General features: G+C 42.9%; 1 protein-coding gene across 1 annotated transcript in view; it reads left to right on the forward strand.

The window, feature by feature from the left end:
• trrap (transformation/transcription domain-associated protein) overlaps positions 1–19,250 on the forward strand; it is an 82,825-nt gene extending 63,575 nt beyond the window's left edge. The window contains exons 64-72 of the mRNA XM_067577416.1: positions 3,861–3,951; positions 4,184–4,389; positions 5,522–5,783; positions 11,928–12,153; positions 12,477–12,694; positions 13,414–13,598; positions 14,421–14,624; positions 16,336–16,530; positions 17,973–19,250. Coding sequence (XP_067433517.1) covers positions 3,861–3,951; positions 4,184–4,389; positions 5,522–5,783; positions 11,928–12,153; positions 12,477–12,694; positions 13,414–13,598; positions 14,421–14,624; positions 16,336–16,530; positions 17,973–18,257 — 1,872 coding nt within the window. The 3' untranslated portion in view covers positions 18,258–19,250. The remainder of the gene's footprint in view (positions 1–3,860; positions 3,952–4,183; positions 4,390–5,521; positions 5,784–11,927; positions 12,154–12,476; positions 12,695–13,413; positions 13,599–14,420; positions 14,625–16,335; positions 16,531–17,972) is intronic.
• Positions 19,251–19,610: the final 360 nt, after the last annotated feature.

A 19,610-nucleotide genomic window follows, 5' to 3' on the forward strand; every position in this document is an offset into this window, starting at 1 on the left:
ACCGAGGACTAATTTGCTTTGCTTAATGGAGTATTATTTCCGCACAATTTGAAGAGGGTGATCTTCAAAGAGTAGTCTGTTATAACAAACAGCCAGTCTCTCAGCAGAGCAGGAATATTGTATAGAGGATATGAGAGAATGTGTGGAGAAGGATAAAGGAAAGAGAAGGAAGAGACGGGCTTTTGAAATACAAGTGGGCAGTGTAAGAGCTGGATGTACTATCATGGAAAGACAGAGTAAGTGTGTGATGAAGTGATGTTTACTTAAGGAATCTTTTTAGCAGGCAGATAAATAGGAATTAACATTAACAAGCTGGCTTAATGTAAATTAGATGTTAAATAAATGAACACAGTAGAAACATTCTATATAGTTTGCTTTTCATGTTTTAATTTTTTAATATAATGTATTAATATTTTCAGGTTTGTTAACACTTGAGCAGGACATTTGGTTGTTACAGCGTTCAAAGTTGTGACTTTTTTAGTTGCACTTTAGTCACTTAAACCAGTGCCTGCCCTTCTGCATGATTATGAGTGGATGTCAATGGGTGAATGTACAGATTTTCCATCTATAGAGATCCAGTCCTCCCTTTGGTCTGCCTTGTCACCCTGTAATGACTGAAGGATAAAAGGTTGTCCTTTCTTCATCCCTTTTTATGTAAAGAGAGAAACACATTTTAATGCATGGCAGGCTTTATCTCTGCCGCTCGCCTGAATTATTTAGAGTTTCTCTGCGGCGGCGGGATGTTTAAAAAACGTATGCTGAAATATTGATGAAGGTGAGGAGAAGAGTGCCGGGGGGCAGGCGGGGAAGATGAATCAGAAGTTAACAGAGAATCTCAACACCCCTCCTCATGTGCCCCCCCACCACCACCGCCACCACCCTCCCTCACTGCCTCTTCCCTTGTCTACCACTCGCCCTCTTCCCCTCGGCCCACCTCGGCTTCGCCAAAATATGACATTTCTTATCTTCCCATTAGCATGCTGATCTCTGGTTCCTCCTCCTCCTCTCTGCCTTCCTTCCTCTTTCATCTTTAATGCTGCTCTTAGCTGCCACTTAGAACTCCCTCTTCCCGTTACTCCTGACTCTAGCCCTTCACTTCTCATTTCAGTAGTATATTTTTCATTTTAAATATTTCTTTCCTTTCCTGTCTGTTTTTGAAGCATGTGAAAAAGAGAATTGTGAAAATTACAGAGCTTTTACTGTATATGCAAATAAAACTGAGAAATATGAGATTTTAAGAAAACAGCATGTAAACAATTGCAGAATACGGTACATTCATGTAAGGGATGTAAATAAGTATAACTTAATAGGTTTTTTATATATAAATATATATATATATATATATATATATATATATATATATACATTCACTTGACTTTGGAGAAATTACATTTGCAGGAAGTGGAGCCCCCTGTATGGAAAAGGTGACAATAACTTACTTTGAGTTTTTCATGGCTGAGGCTTTTTGTACTTGAGGCACTGTACAGATCTACTTTAGGCACAAAAGAGCAGCTAAACACTTCTCGTGGTAAAGTTGAGGCTGAAGGCGCTCCAGGAAATGGGAAGTGTATTCGTAGCTTCAATTTAATAATGGTTTTCTTTGTTCTCCTTTGTATCATCTCCAGGCTGTCCGGGCTTAGACCCACAACAGCAGCAGCCTCTTTCACCACTTAATCCTATCTGTCTCTCCTGCCTTGGTGCTTCCTGTGCAGCACACCACTGCTGACTGACTGACTGAATGACTGACTTGTGTATAACATGCATTGAGAGAGCTGCATCTGAGCTCTGAGAAAGCTCTTTGAGTGGTCCACTTTGTTTAAGGAGAACTACAGTACACTTTGCCTTGAACCGACCCATTTTCACTCCAGGCCGCTTTGAACCCGAGCTACTTTTCGTGTTATCTTGACATGTGCAGTTTGAGAACCCCTCTCATGACCTGCGCTAGATGTCAAAGGAATGTGGATCCAGTCAGAGAAACCTTAGAGGTTCCAAAATCAATTTACCCTTAGACTAAGTGCGAAAAAGTCCTCTATTCTTTCTCTGCGTCTCTCCTGTATCCCTCCTCCACCGCCTATCCTCGATCCACCTTCAGTGGTATTGAGCTCCGTTTTGTCGAGATGTGGAGGTATCCCTTTCTGCCTCGCAGGCGTATAGGGGGTCTAAAGGGAATCAAATAGCCTTGTAATTGCAGCCCATGAAATTGTGCTCAGAGACCTCAGAGAACCTTGTGGTTTGGTCTTCCAGCAATATCAAATGGGCCTAAAGCCAGATTCGCTGATCTCTCCCACATAGAATTTCAAGGACAATTCTGTGTAAAACTTGGTTATTGTTTTTGTTTCTTTGGTCATCATTTTAAAAAGTATTTTACATTACTAAAACCCTGGCAAGGAACATGAGTGGTCAGACGATCCTCCATGTTATAAACAAACCTCCAATATTACTCTGATTATATGTTAAAATGTTAAAAAAAAGATCTTTCCTTAAAGACAGCCACCTTTGGAAAGGTTAAAAAAAAAGAAAAGCTGTGGGCAGAGCTTGTTTTACTTTGGCTCATAGTTTTACAAAAAGTGGCAGATATCTATCCTCACCCCTGTACAATTTCAGGGTTCTTTGTCACAGCTGATGTTCTACCTTTAGGCACTCGCTTTGTGCAGTCACAGTGATAGCCAAATGTCACACACACAAAATACATCAGTGTCGAGTTGAGTTTACCTCTCTCATTCAAAGGGTGATTCCTTTACAGTTTCTGCGTGTGATTTGTCGCAGTCGGTGCCCTCTTATGTATTAGATTGTCATTTGGTGACAAGTGTGGAATTGGGATTGTAGCCACAGAAAGGGGGGCATTTTGAGAATTAAGCTTTTACTGCATGTGAGGAAAACACTTAGTGTTTGTGTGTTGACAGAGGAGAGCAGAAGGGCAATCTGTCTTACCATTTCTATATTGCCATCGGACCTGGCAGGACAACATGACTGATAAAGGGAAAAACTACAGCAGATGAACGTGCCTCTAGTTATCAAGGGCTGTTTGTAGGATGTATAATCTTCCTTTGGGCATCTACTCTCTGAAAGTGCTGGTTGGTGCATCCTTCTCTAATGGATGACTGGCATACAATAGGCGACTGGTGCCCAGCATGACTTAAAACAGCCCTATAGTAAATACCATACATAATACACTGAACAAAACAAAAACCGAGGATCAGAAATGTCTGCTTTTTCAAAAAAAAAAAAAAAAAAAATCTGCTTTATTTCCTGGTTTAATAACAGGACGTTTTCAATGAATGCAGCAGTTCAGTAAAGTATCTACCTTCAACTACAGGCTACGTAGCTAACTAATCCTGCCTTCCCAACGAACTGTGACCCAAGACAGATATATGAATTATACACCAAAGGTATACCTGATGTATTACTTATCAAAGGAATCCTCCTCCACTAAGTTTGAGATGAATTTGCAATGTATTTCAAACTTGAAACCTCTTATGTCCTGACTTCAACCATTAAGCCTCCAAATGTTGTCAGTGACTTTTCTTGAAAGTCTTGAGGGCAATTTCATCATCAGTCACATTCAGTTTTGTAATTCAGCCATGACATGTTTTTAAGTTGCCTAACTCCCCTGACTCAAAGCTTCAAACACTCCCTCTGTTACAGCAGAGGTCTCTAGCTGTATCAGTATGATCTTTCTCTCTCTCTCTCTCTTTCTCCTCTCTCTGACACACACACACACACACACACAGTATCTCTCTGTCCCTCTCTCCACCTCTGTCTGCCTCCTCTCTCTCTCTCTCTCTCTCTCCCTCTCTCTCCGCTGCAGTCCTGAGGGGGAGTCTTTGAAATGTAATCTGTGACCCTCTTTTATCTGCTAGGTGGGACGAGTGTATCCCCAGGCTGTCTACTTCCCCATCCGCACCCTTTACCTGACGCTCAAGATCGAGCAGAGGGAACGCTACAAAAGTGGTAAGTAAATGGCTGGCTAAAGTGTGTTGTCTCTGTACCACACTCTGAACATTAAAAGCTCCTGTCTGCTTTTACTAAAAAAGTACGTATAGGTGCAGAAAATGTGTTGAAGCATATAGAATGTGCTCTATAAAGTTCAGTATCACTTCTCCAGTTGTACCAATAGCATTCCTCCCTACCTCTTCTTCCTCCTGTCACATCTCCATCATTCATCCTTTCCTTCTCCCCTCAGATGCATCCGGACAGCAGCAGCCCACTTCAGTGGGGGCCCAGCCTCACTCAGGGGCCTCTGACCCGGGGCCTATCCGGGCCACAGCCCCAATGTGGCGCTGCAGCCGGATCATGCACATGCAGCGAGAGCTACACCCCACCCTGCTCTCCTCCCTGGAGGGCATCGTGGACCAGATGGTGTGGTTCAGGGAGAACTGGCATGAAGAGGTGAGAAGAACAAAGGTGCCGGTTGTGTTCGTGTGTGACTTTGTTGCAATGTGTGTGTGTGTGTGTGTGTTTTCAGTGGATCAGATGGTGAGAAAATAATACAGCTGGCGGTGAGAATTTTCATGAATCTGTGCATATGTGTGAAAGCAAGTTAGTGTACACATCACATCAGCGTATTTGTGGGTCACACCACCTGGTCAAACAGATGACCGCAGTTTGGCAGATCTTGTCTCTCTAGTGGGCCGACACATCTGTTTAGTCTATAAGGTTTTTTTCCTGACTTGTCTTTAACCATGAACAGGTCATCACTGCGTCCTATTCTCTGACTGCGCTAGTGTGATGCAACAAACTGACAGACTGATCCACCATATTTATACTAACTTAAACAAAATCCAAGACAGATTTCCCCCTTAACTTTATTATATCTTGTGTGCCAATTTCTCAAATCCCTTTTTTAGAAGGGTTAGGTAACATGTCAACTCACCTTGCTAATTGTGTGGATGTCAGTGCAGTCAGTACTCCTGACATTAGTGTCCAAACTAGACTTGGTGCTGATGCAAATTGTTTTAGCCATGCTTGGCAGCATCCATGCAAGGTAGCTGGTCTGTAGGTGGAGGGGAAGACTGGGAGAAAACGAGGCAGCAGGAAGGGAGAAGACTGAGACAGGTGATGGATGGGTGCAGTGAGCGTGTAGGATGGGGCTAGGGATTTAGGGCCGGAAGTTTGTGTGTATGTGTGTGCGCGTGTGTCTGTGTGATTATCTGTGATGGTTTGGGGCACTCAGTAGCAGCTGCAGGCTCTATGCTTCGTTCCGCTGGGCAAGCAGGGGCAGAGGCATCCTATGCCATCATCACCCCCAAACACCCACCCACCCCCCACCCCACCCCCCCCCGCTTTGGTTACTGTATGACATCACATCGCTGCACCTTTGTTCCTTAAGAAACATATGTGTGTCTTTGTTTCTTAAATGTGTGTTCATCAAGATACTCAAGCTGTAAATTTTGTCCATTTGACAGAAATCAGACTCAACATAATGAAGGAAATGATTCGGATCAGAGCAAAAAATTATATCAGACATTTCTAATTAATATTAATATAATATTATTTCTCTTCCACCCTCCTCTCTCTGCAGGTATTGAGGCAGCTCCAACAGGGCCTGGCTAAATGCTACTCAGTGGCCTTTGAGAAGAGCGGCGCGGTATCTGACGCCAAGATCACGCCTCACACACTCAACTTTGTCAAGAAGCTAGTCAGCACCTTCGGTGTCGGTTTGGAGAACGTTTCCAATGTTTCCACCATGTTCTCCAGCGCCGCCTCAGAGTCTCTAGCCCGCCGTGCCCAAGCCACAGCCCAGGACCCTGTTTTCCAGAAGATGAAGGGACAGTTCACAACAGGTTGGTTGGCTTTAAAAAAAAAAACAAAAACAACTCACATCTGGCTTGTGTAGACATAGAAACATACAGAACAGACAGAAAGAAAAACAAGTGTTGGAAGCGGCCTTTCATTTTGAGGTTTTCTTTACAAACACCTGCCCTCTTTCTCCTGTGTTTACTTTTTGAACTTAACATGACTCCCAGCCATGAAACTTAACTTTTAGCATCACTTGTTTACCTCTTTGAAACTGCATCTTAACACTTAGAAATTTGAAAAGACACAAAACATGACGCACATGATTTCAGGCAACCAACAAGTAGCAAGGTAACAAAACAAGCAACACCTCCAAGTTCTTCTCCCTGCAGCCCTTTATCAGAACTCAACAACCATTCAGCAAACGAGAGCAGTGTTCATGCTACGTCCACAGCAGTTTAAATGATGAGACGGCTGCTCAGCTGGCTTCTGTAGAAATATATTGAACCGGTTCTGTTATATGTGTGTGGACACTCCCGCTGTTCATATCGTTCATATCTCCAGAGCAAAGTACACTGCAGAATTGGTGCTCTGCGATGTAATTAAGGTTTCCAACCAGATGATTTGATTTCAGGGAGGGGTTGGGGCTAGTGACTGGTCAGAAAAAGGTGTGTGTGTGTGTGTCTGTTTGTCTCTTTATTACACTGTGTGCACACACCCACACTGGTTTTGATTATACACAAGTCAGCGGCATTTCTAATCTAAGCTGGAGCAGCACTGTGGCGATGATCACATGAGGCACCAAACCCGTCCAGGTTTGATGAAATGAAGCAGAAGACTGTGTTTGCTCTTGCCTCTGCTGAAACAGTGAACTCTGGTGTAAAGGTCCAGTCTTTAATCTTTAAATCTGTATAAAAGTATTTGTTCTACTACATCTTTTTACTGAAACGCACTGTAATGAAATAATTGTATTTCTTAGCAGCTTTTTATATCAGTGTGAAATGAATCTCAATGCAGTTTTATAGACTTAAAGTCCACCGGAGGCTGAGTAAAATGATTTCCACCATACTGGCACTGGGCTACTTTTGCTCTTTTATATTGAAATATAAATGTACTATAACCGCAGCTAGGCAAATTACCACTAGCCACCAGTCAAGTGGTGTTTTATTGTTGCTGGAGCTGGAAGTTGTGCCTCTTTGACAAGAAACCAAGAATTGTTTACAGGCTGCTTGCGAAAAAAAGTGAATATGGCTCATAAGATATTCTAACAGGTAGCTGAATTCAAGAGTCTACAGCTACTTCAGCTCCTGTGGCACAGAGATGAAACCCTTAATTCAATTTCTTTGGTATATATCAGTCTAAAATAATACCAGTGTTGCTGTTATCTTCCCATTACAGAGAAAATCATTCATTAAAGAGTACAATTGGCAATGAATTACCAACATAAACAACTCTCGTCTGTGCAGGTTCAATTTAGTCATCAAGGTAGGATGATATACAAGAGTACCATGCTGTTTAACATCACTGAGGTGACCCATTGACAGTGTGAATTATAAATTATATGTAGCTTGTATTTCCAAATTGACAACCTTCTTAATCCTGAAACCTGAGAAAATTCCTACTGGCATATTTTCTTCTTTCCCAATCTCTTCTCTGAGGTGTTGTATGCCAATGTGACATCAAAGATTAGGAGTTGGAAGACACTCTGCAATGAGAGACAGTTCTCTCATCTATCCCCAGTTCTAGATTAACATATTTCAAAGCAGAAATTCTGTGATACTCATGTGGATGCTTGTAAGGCCATGACGAAGCCTCCAGTCATTTTGGCCTGCGTGTTGGGATTCATATGCAAGCTGTGGAATCCAACAGGACAGGTGCAGTTTTAGCTTAGCCAAGGCCCCCTCTGAGACATTTTTCTGAAAACAATCATACCCCTGTTTTGGGAAGCCACGTGTCTGTTTTCCTACATTACATAAGGGAGTTGAACCACAGTTCACTGGACCCGGTTTATACAAGGACCGTCTGCAGCTCCCCCAGCTTTCAGCATTCAAATAAACCTCTTTGCTGACTCCGTTTCACTCCTACGGGCTGACTGCACATACATGTTCTCTAAGTTACACTCTCAGTGAAAAGCCCAGTGTGTCCTTTTCATTGCATTTCCACACAGCAACTCCTCCCTCTGCTTCTTTCTCCACCTGTCTGCTCTTCAGTCTCTCATGTGCTTTTCTCATCCACTGGTCCTGAGAGTGGCCAATAGAACTAATGTGTTTGGCCCTGGGATAGAGGAGGACAGGGAAAGTGAATGGAAAGTAGCTCGGGAGAAAAAGGATCACCTGACTCAGAGAGAGAAGCCACAATAAGGGCAAGCCAGAACCGACAAGCATAGAAAATTACAGATAAGATGGAAGAAAGGAGATTAGCAAATAGAAAACAATAGGAACGAGAGCCTGAGAGGAACCAAGAAGACAGGTGTGATGGCATTAGCGAGCAAAAGCATGGAAACGGCACATAGACCGACTGAATGAACAGCACAAACAAAGGGTGAGCGAGACTCAGAGCGAGCGCTGCGTTGATGAATCTTACCAGATGTTGCAGTGCCAGCTGTGCTCACGCAGCCAGGCATCACCAGGGCTTCTGCCTCGCAGGGTGCCTGCCGACCATCGCTACCCAGCTGTCCCCACGGCGACGTGGGAGCAGGGCCGACAGAGACTGAAACCACACAAGCCTTCCAGAGCGGAACAAACAGGGTTTACAGAGCTGCTGAGCAGCCAAGCTCCCATTCCCCGCACCACGTTAGTGGCTCACTCGCTTTCACAGGGTTTGTGGGCCGGAAAATATGGGTTTATGTGTGCACATATAACATTTGGCAGCAGGGAGGCATTCAAATCCAATTACAGAGAATGCTATTTGCATGAGTTACTGTTTTAGCAGTGGATCTGTTCCGGAGACTTTTGTCAGGAGAGCTTTTCCTGAAAAAAATTGCACAAGTTTCCTATCTTTTTAATTGTGTGCCTATTGAATACTCATTAAAATGACATTAAGCATAGTTAAATGCAACTCACTTTAATTTTGTATAATAGTTTGGCTGAGTACCTGTGTACCGTCAGTTAGTCCTCAGTAGTAACCTTTAAATGTGAACCTTTACTGCTTGAAGCCAGAAACCCGTCTACCTACTTCCACACTGCTGAGATGACCTCTGAAACACTCACAACTTCAGCCCACCAATCAGACATAATCAAGTGACTCCAGCACACCACACACATACATGCAGTCCCACACTGAGCTCGGAACAAGGAGGTACATGAAGCAATAATGGTCCTATACACAGAGGTGGGCTACCTCCTGATTTCTGGAGCCATAATTTGGTGTAGCAGTGCAGATCCTCTGTGCTGTGGTCTGTCAGTCAGGCCAGATAGGGCAGAATACCAGCACAGGTTTCTACACACAGGTCAGAGAGCAGCCTGGCTACTTTCCACACCGCACTATTTTTCTCAGCATTCTATTCCCCCTGCTAGCTGACAGAGCAGGGGTCAAAGATGAGTTCAGGGAGAGTGAAAATAACTCTGTCCTGGTCTGGCTGGCTGTATTGCACTCACTACATAGCACTCCTGTAGTTTCTCTGTGCAACTGTCTGCAGTTTTAATCTAGTCAGGTTTAAGGGTTAAGGCTCTCACCATCAAAATGTTTTGCGCAAATTTGTGTGGCAAGGTAGATAATAATGAATATGATGTAACTGTTCCATTGCTTTGCTCTGGCTGGCCTGAGGGTGGCGCTACAATGTTTGTTAGGTTTACAAATTGGATTTTACTAAAAATGAGGAGTGATGCATCTCTTGCTGTCACTTCATTTTTTAAAGTTAAACTAAGCGGCCTAAGGGGGAGATAGGTGCTACATCATTTGTTCACACTTTAATATGTGATGCACAATATCTCATACACCACTGATTTGATTTTTAACAAAAGGTGTGGACATGTTGCAGCTCACCACGACATTCAAGCATTCAAATTTGTGGAAAGACTCGTGTTGGAACTATAATAGAACCTTAAAACAAGGTTGCTCATGTTTAACCAAAGTTTTGGCTTCTTAAAATATTTCAAGTCCCCCTCCGCTCAGAAAGATGTTTTTCTTCTTGTCCCTACAGTTGAATGTTTGATCTTCACTGTGCAGAATGATATATATGCAGAGTTTGACACTAGAGGGCTGTTTTCACATTCATCTGCTGAAAGTTTCTTTGAGCTCATTGAAAGAACTATTTTAAGAGGCAGGCCTACAAACAGGGATTTGTGACATCACAACTATTTTGGAGGCCAATCCTGGTCCAATATTCAACTTACACAAGTGGAATGAGGAAATATGAGGCCTCCAATGCACAAACACAAACATAAACTTTACAGTGAACAAGGAGACATCTTGTGTCCAGCAGTTAAACTTTTGAAATGAAAAATATTTGCATATTCATAGATCCTGGAATTTTTAATGAGGGAAACAGATTAGAAGTAATTTTATGGATTTTAATGATATAATTGAACTTTTTTTTGTGGAAAAACATATCAGACACAAACTATTATTCAAAGTAGAATTTTTTTTATACATTTTTATACATCTGGTATTTTTTATGAGCTCTGATAACACAATACATGTGACTTGTGTCATCTCCAGATATAAACAGCTAAAAGGTTTTATATCAGTCCATAAAGCTGGAATTATATTACTACATGGCTTCATAGCTACGGAGGAGTGGAGCATGCCTTGCCATTTCTATTTGTAAGCATTATACACTTTCATGGCGCTGAATTGTCGGGTGGCAATTTCTCAGGACTGTTTCAATTTTACCTCTGCTGTCGAGGCAGGTGAATTGCAGGCAGACGGATAGCAAAATAGGGCCGCTACAAAAAGAACATTGGCTGTTTTAAAGGGCTTATTTAAAGTATTAGGAGGTCTCAGATTGAATGTGTTTGAAATGGCAAGGCCTTGCAGTTTCATGGATTCATTATAACAGGCGGCACAATAGGGTGTACTGAAATAGGAGATGTAGGTAGGTGTGTGTGTGTGTGTGTGTGTGTGTGTGTGTGTGCGAGCATTCATGTTGCAGAGATGTCCTAGGGGCTTTTCTCTAAAATGGAAAACCTGCCTGTCTCACTTCTCCTCCTTCCGTTGTTATTGCTGCAGCTCATCACAATATGTTATGTGCAATATGAGTTGTGACTTGAAACAGGAATTTAATACTTTAAGACTCTCATTTTTATAGCTCTAATTTAATCAGCTCCCAGCCTCCACGAGGGAGTTTTAAGTCGATAGAGCAAACAGTTCTCCTTGTACTGCCTGCCTGCCATGAATAACTTATCTGTGAAGTTCCCTTAAGCAAGGCACTGCACCACGCTGCTGGAGTGGAGTGGCCAGCAGTGCAACACAATATTTATAATGGACATTTCCCAGATGTAAGTTTGTGTAGCAACTGCCCTCCCCCAAGCCATCACTATGAAAAACAAGGTGTTCTTAGTCCACGTTACTGGGTAAATAAAGGTAAAGTCAATACCCAGATCTCTCTTTAATTAATCTTAACTGTTTGTGGCCTCGAAACATACAACCTTTTAAACGTTATCCTTTTTGATTCTATTTATCTCCGTTCTATTTCCTTAGCTTTATTTGACTCTACTTTTAGCAGCGTCCCTTGCGTGTATGCTGCCTGCTTGCGTTTTAACCCCTTACAGTGTTTTATTTGGCAAGGTTACTAAGAAACATGTTGATATTTTTAGCACATGTCTGGGAGCATATAGCTGCGGGGGAGGTTAAAGGTTGCACACACACACAAACACACCTGGGAGCTGCCCACTACTGTTACAGTCTTGCAGTGTTGGCAGCTGAGAGCAGCTTCTCTTGAACAGTTGGGGGGGTTAGTGACTTGCTAAAGAGCATTTTGAGGATAGATGATTAATAGTTAATTCAGTTTTAAATACCATATTTTAGTCATTGATCTCAATTCATCAAGCCCACCAAGATCCTGTTATTTAGTTAGTTTTTAGAAATCATGATTGGAGGTAGCTGCAGGATGTTGTTTTTTTGTTTCCATGCAGTTCTTAAAAAGCGGTTTGAAGCACAAGTGAGCTTTATTTGATTGTCACAGAGAAAGGTCATCAGAAGATTCTTGTTATAACCACATAACATTTCTCCTCTCCCCTCCTTCCTACCAGACTTTGACTTCAGTGTCCCAGGCTCCATGAAACTTCACAATCTGATCTCCAAGCTCAAGAAGTGGATCAAGATCCTGGAGGCCAAGACCAAGCAGCTGCCCAAGTTCTTCCTCATTGAGGAGAAGTGCCGCTTCCTCAGCAACTTCTCAGCACAGACGGCCGAGGTGGAGATCCCCGGGGAGTTCCTCATGCCCAAACCTACGCATTACTACATCAAGATTGCCAGGTAACAGACTCGTTATTAACATCAGCTACTGTGTGAGCCAAAAATCAAGGACTTTTTTACTCATTTTGACCAGCTCTTCTCCTTCAGGCACGCCAAAATGTGTCATTATTGTAAGAGAATGTACAAAGTATAGTTAAATTGCTTATTTTCTTATCCTGTTCAGACTGAATTTTGTTGTAGATTTGGAGTAGAACAAAATATGAATTTTATCCTTAACTTTTACACCTATTGGGAAAAAAAATTGTATAACCCAAACAGAAAATGAATACACACCACACACAGCAGAGATGTACCCACAGTTGTCTCTCTGCACCTCTCTCCAGGTTCATGCCCAGAGTGGAAATTGTTCAGAAACACAATACCGCGGCACGTCGTCTCTATATCCGCGGCCACAACGGCAAGATCTACCCTTACCTGGTGATGAACGACGCCTGCCTGACCGAGTCACGCAGAGAAGAGAGGGTCCTGCAGCTCCTGCGCCTCCTCAACCCCTGTCTGGAGAAGAGGAAAGAGACCACCAAGAGACACCTTTTCTTCACTGGTAGGACCAGGGATAAGAGAGATGGGGGGGGGTGTAGGTGCTTGCAGCAAAAATTCATCAGTATTGTGTCCCAGTGTCGCAGTGACCCTCTCCTTTTTTTCTTCTCTTTCTCTGTCTCCAATACACACACACATACACACACACACACACAAAATTTCAATTCGCTTTCAAGCACTATTTCCTCTTCTGTCATCCCCTTGTGGTTAGCCTCCACCCAGATGTTTGCCCACTCTCAATTTATGCACTTGATTGGTTTGTTTAAGGGGAAATATGGACGGGGAATTCAACAGTCCCTTCCAACCCATTTCCTCCCAACTGGAATGGCTCGTATTGATTTGATTTGGGGTGCCAGTGTATGTAAATGTTTAGACTGCTTTCACCATGCAGCCCATGCACAGCATTTTACCTTCTTTGACCCCACTTAGTGTTGATTGATGGCACGCCTTCAGAGCAGTTGTTTTCCCAACTCTGGAGTATTTTAGTTGTAGGTTTAGATCTGAGGTTTACACTGTGGTAAAACAGGAACTGCGTGCTAGCAAGTGCAGCCAAATGTTTACAGTTTATGTGTCACTGACGTGGTTGTTTTCGCCTCTTCTCTTTTTTCCCGGGCTTCCCTTCACCTTATCTGCTCCCTCTGCTCTCCCTTCTGCCATCTCTTCCCCACCTGTGCCCTCCTGTCTTCTTCCTCCCTCCCTCCCTCCGTCTCTCCATCTCTCCAGTGCCCCGAGTGGTGGCAGTGTCGCCTCAGATGCGGCTAGTAGAGGACAACCCTTCATCTCTGTCACTGGTGGAAATCTACAAACAGCGCTGCGCCAAGAAGGGTATCGAGCATGACAACCCCATTTCCCGATATTATGATCGTCTGGCGACCGTGCAGGCCAGAGGCACACAGGCCAGCCACCAGGTACGGAGGACGATCTGCATCCACACAAACATAAAATAGACAGCACATAATCCAGCTGTGCAGCCTGGGATAACTTTTAATGCCCTGCATTAATATTCATCCTTAATTCTAATTTAAAAGTGGCCTTTTGTAAGCTTTTATATTAACCAGTCAGTGGATAATAGGCGTGTTCTTCTTCACGGAAAACTCAACCTTAATCCTTCCTGCAAGTGAATATAATAATATTAAAGTTTGTTTGTATAGTACTTCTCAAAACCAACGTTACAAAGTGCTTTACACACAACAGACAGATGTCAAGCATTAGAGACACAGTAATTATTGCTGGACCAGATGGCTAAATGCCACTACGTACTGTGTCGTCATTCACTCTTATTTCAAGATTACAAACTGTAAAATCATCGTGTTTGTTTCTGGAGATCTTCACCTAAACTATCTTTGAAAATCAAATATATTTTTTTTAAAGTCTAGCTCATTCAGTTGGCAATGTTTTTGTGAATGCATTGCATTCTGGTTTCTGGAGAAATAGTATCTTTTGTGTCTATTATAGATATATCTGTATGATTAAAAGTTAAATGTTGGCACCAGCAAAAAGCCTTCACACTCAGATTCTTAAATACCAAACCCTGACATTTACTGTTAACATTTCAGAAAATGATCTGCTCTCTGGTTGTTCACTTTTGCCCTCTGGAATAAGAAAAATCCAGCAGCAAATTGGAATGTGGACAGTGAATCATGTCTACACATTGGTATCCTCAGTGTGTTCAGATCCAGCGCCACCTACCTAACCTCTCCTTCCTCGCTGTTCCTCCCTCTCACCACTAGGTCTTGCGGGACATCCTGAAGGAGGTGCAAGGCAACATGGTACCTCGCAGCATGCTGAAGGAGTGGGCTCTCCACACCTTCCCCAACGCCACCGATTACTGGACCTTCCGGAAGATGTTCACCATCCAGCTGGCCCTCATCGGCCTGGCCGAGTTCATGCTCCACCTCAACCGGCTCAACCCAGAGATGCTGCAGATCGCGCAGGTAGGAGACGCATACATACATTCATACAAACACACACAAGCAGACGCATGTTATCAAGGGCGAGCGGGATCCATGTGACGGCTAATTCAATAGATACACGCTCTCATAGATGCATTGAGAGATCAGCATTACCCGTTTCATATCTGGCCGTATGAATTACCATTCTCCCCGATGACATTCACGCTAGGCCTATCAGTCAGCCAGCTGCTGTCAATGCGAAGGATGTTTTGACAGAACATTATATGCAGTCCCTCTGCTCTCCAGCTATCAAAGACGTTTCAATTTGAAGAGGCCGTGTTTGTGTGTGCGTCCGCCTCCTGGTTCACACGCATCCGTCTGGATGCTCGGGGTCTGCAGACAGCTTTCTCAAAGTCATTATTAAAGATGATTGTGTCAGTCGGCCACCCCTCCCCTCTGATCCTAATCGGCCTTTGCTGACAGGCGTTCCTCCGGGCAGCTAAGTGCTGGTATTAAGCCCCCACTCTGCCTGTTCCACTCCGCAGATCCCATTAGACACAGGAGGATTATGGTGCGGAGAGTGTACGCACACACAAACACACACACAAACAGAGAGAGGCAGAGAGAGTGCAAGGACAGGACATTATAGCCTCAACATCACGCCCAACCCTGACTAAATAGAGACCTCATGTTCCTTCAAGTTGGGCACCTATAGAGCCCGGTGATGCTGCAACACAAAAGAGGGCACAGCTTTATGAAACACAGCTTGTGTAATCAGGGCTTAATTTTTGAGAATCTGTTGAATTTCCTGGTGTAATTATCTCCTCTGATATCTTTGACATTAGTTCTGAAAATGACCCAGTATCCATCATTTCCCACAGTCAAGCACAGAGTCGCTACATGTGACACTCTAATGTTGCGTCACCGCATTCACACCAGCCCCCAAAAAATGAAGCCATCGCTGGCCAGTAGTGTGGCGATTGAGCATTCCAAGCGTTGCCTCCACATCCAACTGTCTGCGGAGCTTATCGGAGCCTCCTGGGGGTTGCTGGTGTCTCAGACCACTGCCTTGAGGCCCTCCGCCAGGGCCTGGAGGAGCAAATGACATGGGAGAGAGAGAGAGAGAGAGAGAGAGAAAAAGAGAGAGAAGTGGGAGGGGAAGGGAGGGGGAAAGAGGCGAGACGGAGGAGGAGGAGAGGGAGCACGAGCTGGAATGAAATGCTCCGCTATAAAGCTGTCAGAGCCACTCACCTTTTCATATAAGGGAGCTTATCTTCCCCGGACTGGCTGCTCGTGCAGCGGTCCTCTCGCACATAAATGCAGGCTTAAAGATGAAAACTTGGCTGTATATATTTAAGTCAGCAGAGAGGGATGGGGGGGAGGGGGGATGGGGGGAGTGGGAGTGAGTTGAGGATTATAGATGTTCTGCTGCTGATAGTTTGACATGTTACTGTGTCTGGGGCACACAGATCAATAACAGAAGCCATTTCGTTGGTGTGAGCTTGTTTTGTGCCTCCCCCCAGCCTTTCTGAAGAAGAGTCATTGTCTTATGGTGCTTATGTGGTCTAAGAGGAAGAGCGCCGCATTAAGTAATATTTATAGATCATTTGTCCTTTTTTTTTTTTAGCTTTATGTGCAGATACTTCCAAACAAAGCTTTATTTAAAACATTCTCCCTCTTACAAATACATATATACACACTTGTTTGCAAGACTGCTAACATGTAGCTTAAATTTGACTTCCTCTGCTTCCAGGACACCGGCAAGCTGAACGTCTCCTACTTCCGCTTCGACATCAACGACGCCACGGGCGACCTGGACGCCAATCGGCCCGTCCCGTTCCGCCTGACGCCAAACATCTCAGAGTTCCTGACCACCATCGGGGTCTCCGGGCCGCTCACCGCCTCCATGATCGCCGTGGCACGATGCTTCGCACAGCCAAACTTTAAGGTAGTTTGTCTGCAAGAGCTTGTCAGCTTTTCACAGTATTATGATTTTCAAACATACTACAGCTTTTAAAAGCCTTTATTGTAGCCTATATTGTTCATATTATATGGCAATATTGTGTTTTCTGAAATACTACAGCTCAGGGTTGTTATTGAATATAGTACGTGATTAGAGGCTTTCCCCTTACAATACATGACATGAGATATGGAGTTTAAAGTTTTTCGCAATGGTTTCAACTTTAGCCAGTTACAATTGAGCCTTTATAGCGTTAATGAAGCAGGTATACATGAATTAAAAATTAGAATTTCTGTAATAAGGCTGCTTTAAAGGACATATCTTCGATGTGTTTTTGTTAAAAAGTTCTGCGAAAAGTGCTAACATTGTCTTGAAACATTCAACCAAACTGTGACAATGTTACATTAAAATAGAAGTATTTACATATATGTGTAGTCGCTCGACTTGGAGAAGAATTATATTTGGGAGGTGAGGTTCAGTCAGCTGGCGGTGTCATTGAGGTTAATTTTCATTCTGAGGTTGCAGTGAGTGATCATCTTGTCAGTTTTAAACTCCTGCCGAACTCTCCGGATATCGTTGAGCGTTTAAACTTAGACAAACCCAGAAAGAACGTTCACCAAACCAAACAAAAAACAATTCAATGAAAAAGACAAGCAGAGGGTGGTATGATGTATCTACAGCAGGGCAGTAATGACGGGCTTGTGGTGTCTATGTATAGCTCAAACTTTAAGATGCAAATAAACAAAACACTCCACTATGTAAGCTAGTTAAAGCTGAATGCCAGAGGCCAGCGTTTCTTGAGGTCGAAGAAAATGTTTCCAGGGAGCGCGGAACAACACAACAAACACGTACCAATCATCCACTCAAATATAGTGAAGCCTTAAACCATATAAACAATCTATTGCCGCCTGAGACCATATAAACACTTAAGGGAAGGGAACTGTGTGTACCTAGTTAGGTGATGATTGCTGGTGTTGTGGCCCCGTCATGGTGTAGAGTGTTATATATCTCAGCTCTTTGTCGCCATAATGAGCTGCTAACAACACAGACAGATTTCCCCGAGGAAGATTGACACATCCTAGATTGGAGGTAACAGCTTTGTTTTATGTGTATGTTTGAAATTGGCAATGAGGCTTATATAACTGAGGCTTGATCATGTTTCAGTGCTTTCATTCCCATGACGGACAAAAACCGTTGCAGCATTCTTTAAGACGCATAATTGACAACTTCATTTAAACTTTAATGGTATCCAGTTAGCTCTGAATCTCATCAGCAATTATACAGGGCTGTGAAAAGCTTGAGTTTTTGCATAATTTGTTGCAACACAATATAAAATTTCAATAGTTTGTTTTTAAAAAGAATAAACACACCCCACCTCTAATTTTAAAAAAGACAAAAAAATAAATCTTTGTTTCTTCTGTCTCTGATAGGTGGACGGCATCTTAAAGGCAGTCCTTCGCGATGAGATCATCGCCTGGCACAAGAAAACCCAGGAGGACACATCCATGCCTCTGTCCCCTGCCGGCCAGCCAGAGAACATGGACTCCCAGCAGCTGGTCTCACTGGTCCAGAAGGCCGTGACAGCCATCATGACCCGCCTCCATAACCTGGCTCAGTTTGAGGGAGGAGAGAGTAAAGTCAACACGCTGGTGGCTGCAGCAAACAGCCTGGACAACCTGTGCCGCATGGACCCTGCCTGGCACCCCTGGCTCTGAGGAACCAGAGAGAGAAAAAAAAAAAGACACGACACAAAGGAGGAGAATTAGGAAGATGAGGGCGAGAAGATGTGTCTTTGTTTACTTTTATGACATATCTGACAAACACAGATGAAGGTTTTTAGGTGTGTGTTGCTCTTCACTGTAACAGAGGCCCGATGCACACGTGGGACTATTTTTTTTCTCTTGACACAAGTACACGCAGATACTCTGCAAAGTGGAATCAAGTTGAAACAAAGGCTCGACCGTCACATTGTTGGTTTGAACAGGGTTTGCCAGTATGCGAATCTTTCTATGAAAATACAATTTCTCCTTCAACTTCTATTTATTTTTATAGCTAAATAACAAGGAATCTATCTGTGACGCCACTCGTCGTGTCTTAAACATGACAAGGAGGCAGAACAAATATGTGTTGGTGTCATAATGAGCCACTCAGTAAACCTAACAGGACTTTTTTTATATAATTTAAGAGACGGGAAAAAAATCTTTTTTCTTTAACTGTGTCCGTGTTGTATTTCACCTGCATCAATAGCTTAAAAATTTTCTACTTGGATTTTTTTTTTTTTTCACAAAATAGCCATTTGTCTTCTGAAACTTGTATTTTTATTTAAACAGAAAAATGTGTAGCTTGTTTTCTATTCCTGCGGAATGAAGAATATTGTGCTCGTGTGAATAATAGATGATGCTCTTGTTTTTTTTTTGTTTTTTTTTTTACCCACGGCCTGAACTACTCTTCCAAAAGCCATTTTACTTTACATATTTTCTTTCCATCAGTCCTGTTTTAAGAAAAATGTAATAAACTTCAGGGTGAAATAGACACTGTAATAAGCTATAACAGCTGTAATGCCTATATGTCATTCCCAAGCTGGTCGTGTATGCATATTCTTCCTCTTTTTGTAAAGGTACAGAAGCCTTTTTCCAACAGAAGTATTATCTCTTGCCTTGTAAATAAGCATTTTGTTTTAATAAAATGCTCTTTTTTTAATGCGGAAACTGTGTGCAGTGACCTCCTCCAGTGTCTTTCTTTACGCTTTAAGACATTTTCAACCAATGAATCTCAAAAATAAATTTCAGCTGTGCTCACAATTACCATAAAGCAAAACAATTACTTTTCTACCCGAGTTGTTTCTTTTAAACCAGTTGTAAAACAAAAATAATAACCAGTAATCCCCATCTGTGCTTCCCATCTACTGCATCACTGTCACAGCCATAATCACCCCCAAGGATGCACTCCTGGATATTATTGCAGTAATAACTCATGCAGTGAAATGACTCCAGACAAACTGTTCTGTGACGTTAAAAAGTCTATTGCCATCATCCTTACGGTTCACAGCTAGTAGACATTTATGGAGA

Source organism: Thunnus thynnus, chromosome 20 (assembly GCF_963924715.1).
Source record: "Thunnus thynnus chromosome 20, fThuThy2.1, whole genome shotgun sequence".
NCBI lineage: Eukaryota > Metazoa > Chordata > Actinopteri > Scombriformes > Scombridae > Thunnus > Thunnus thynnus.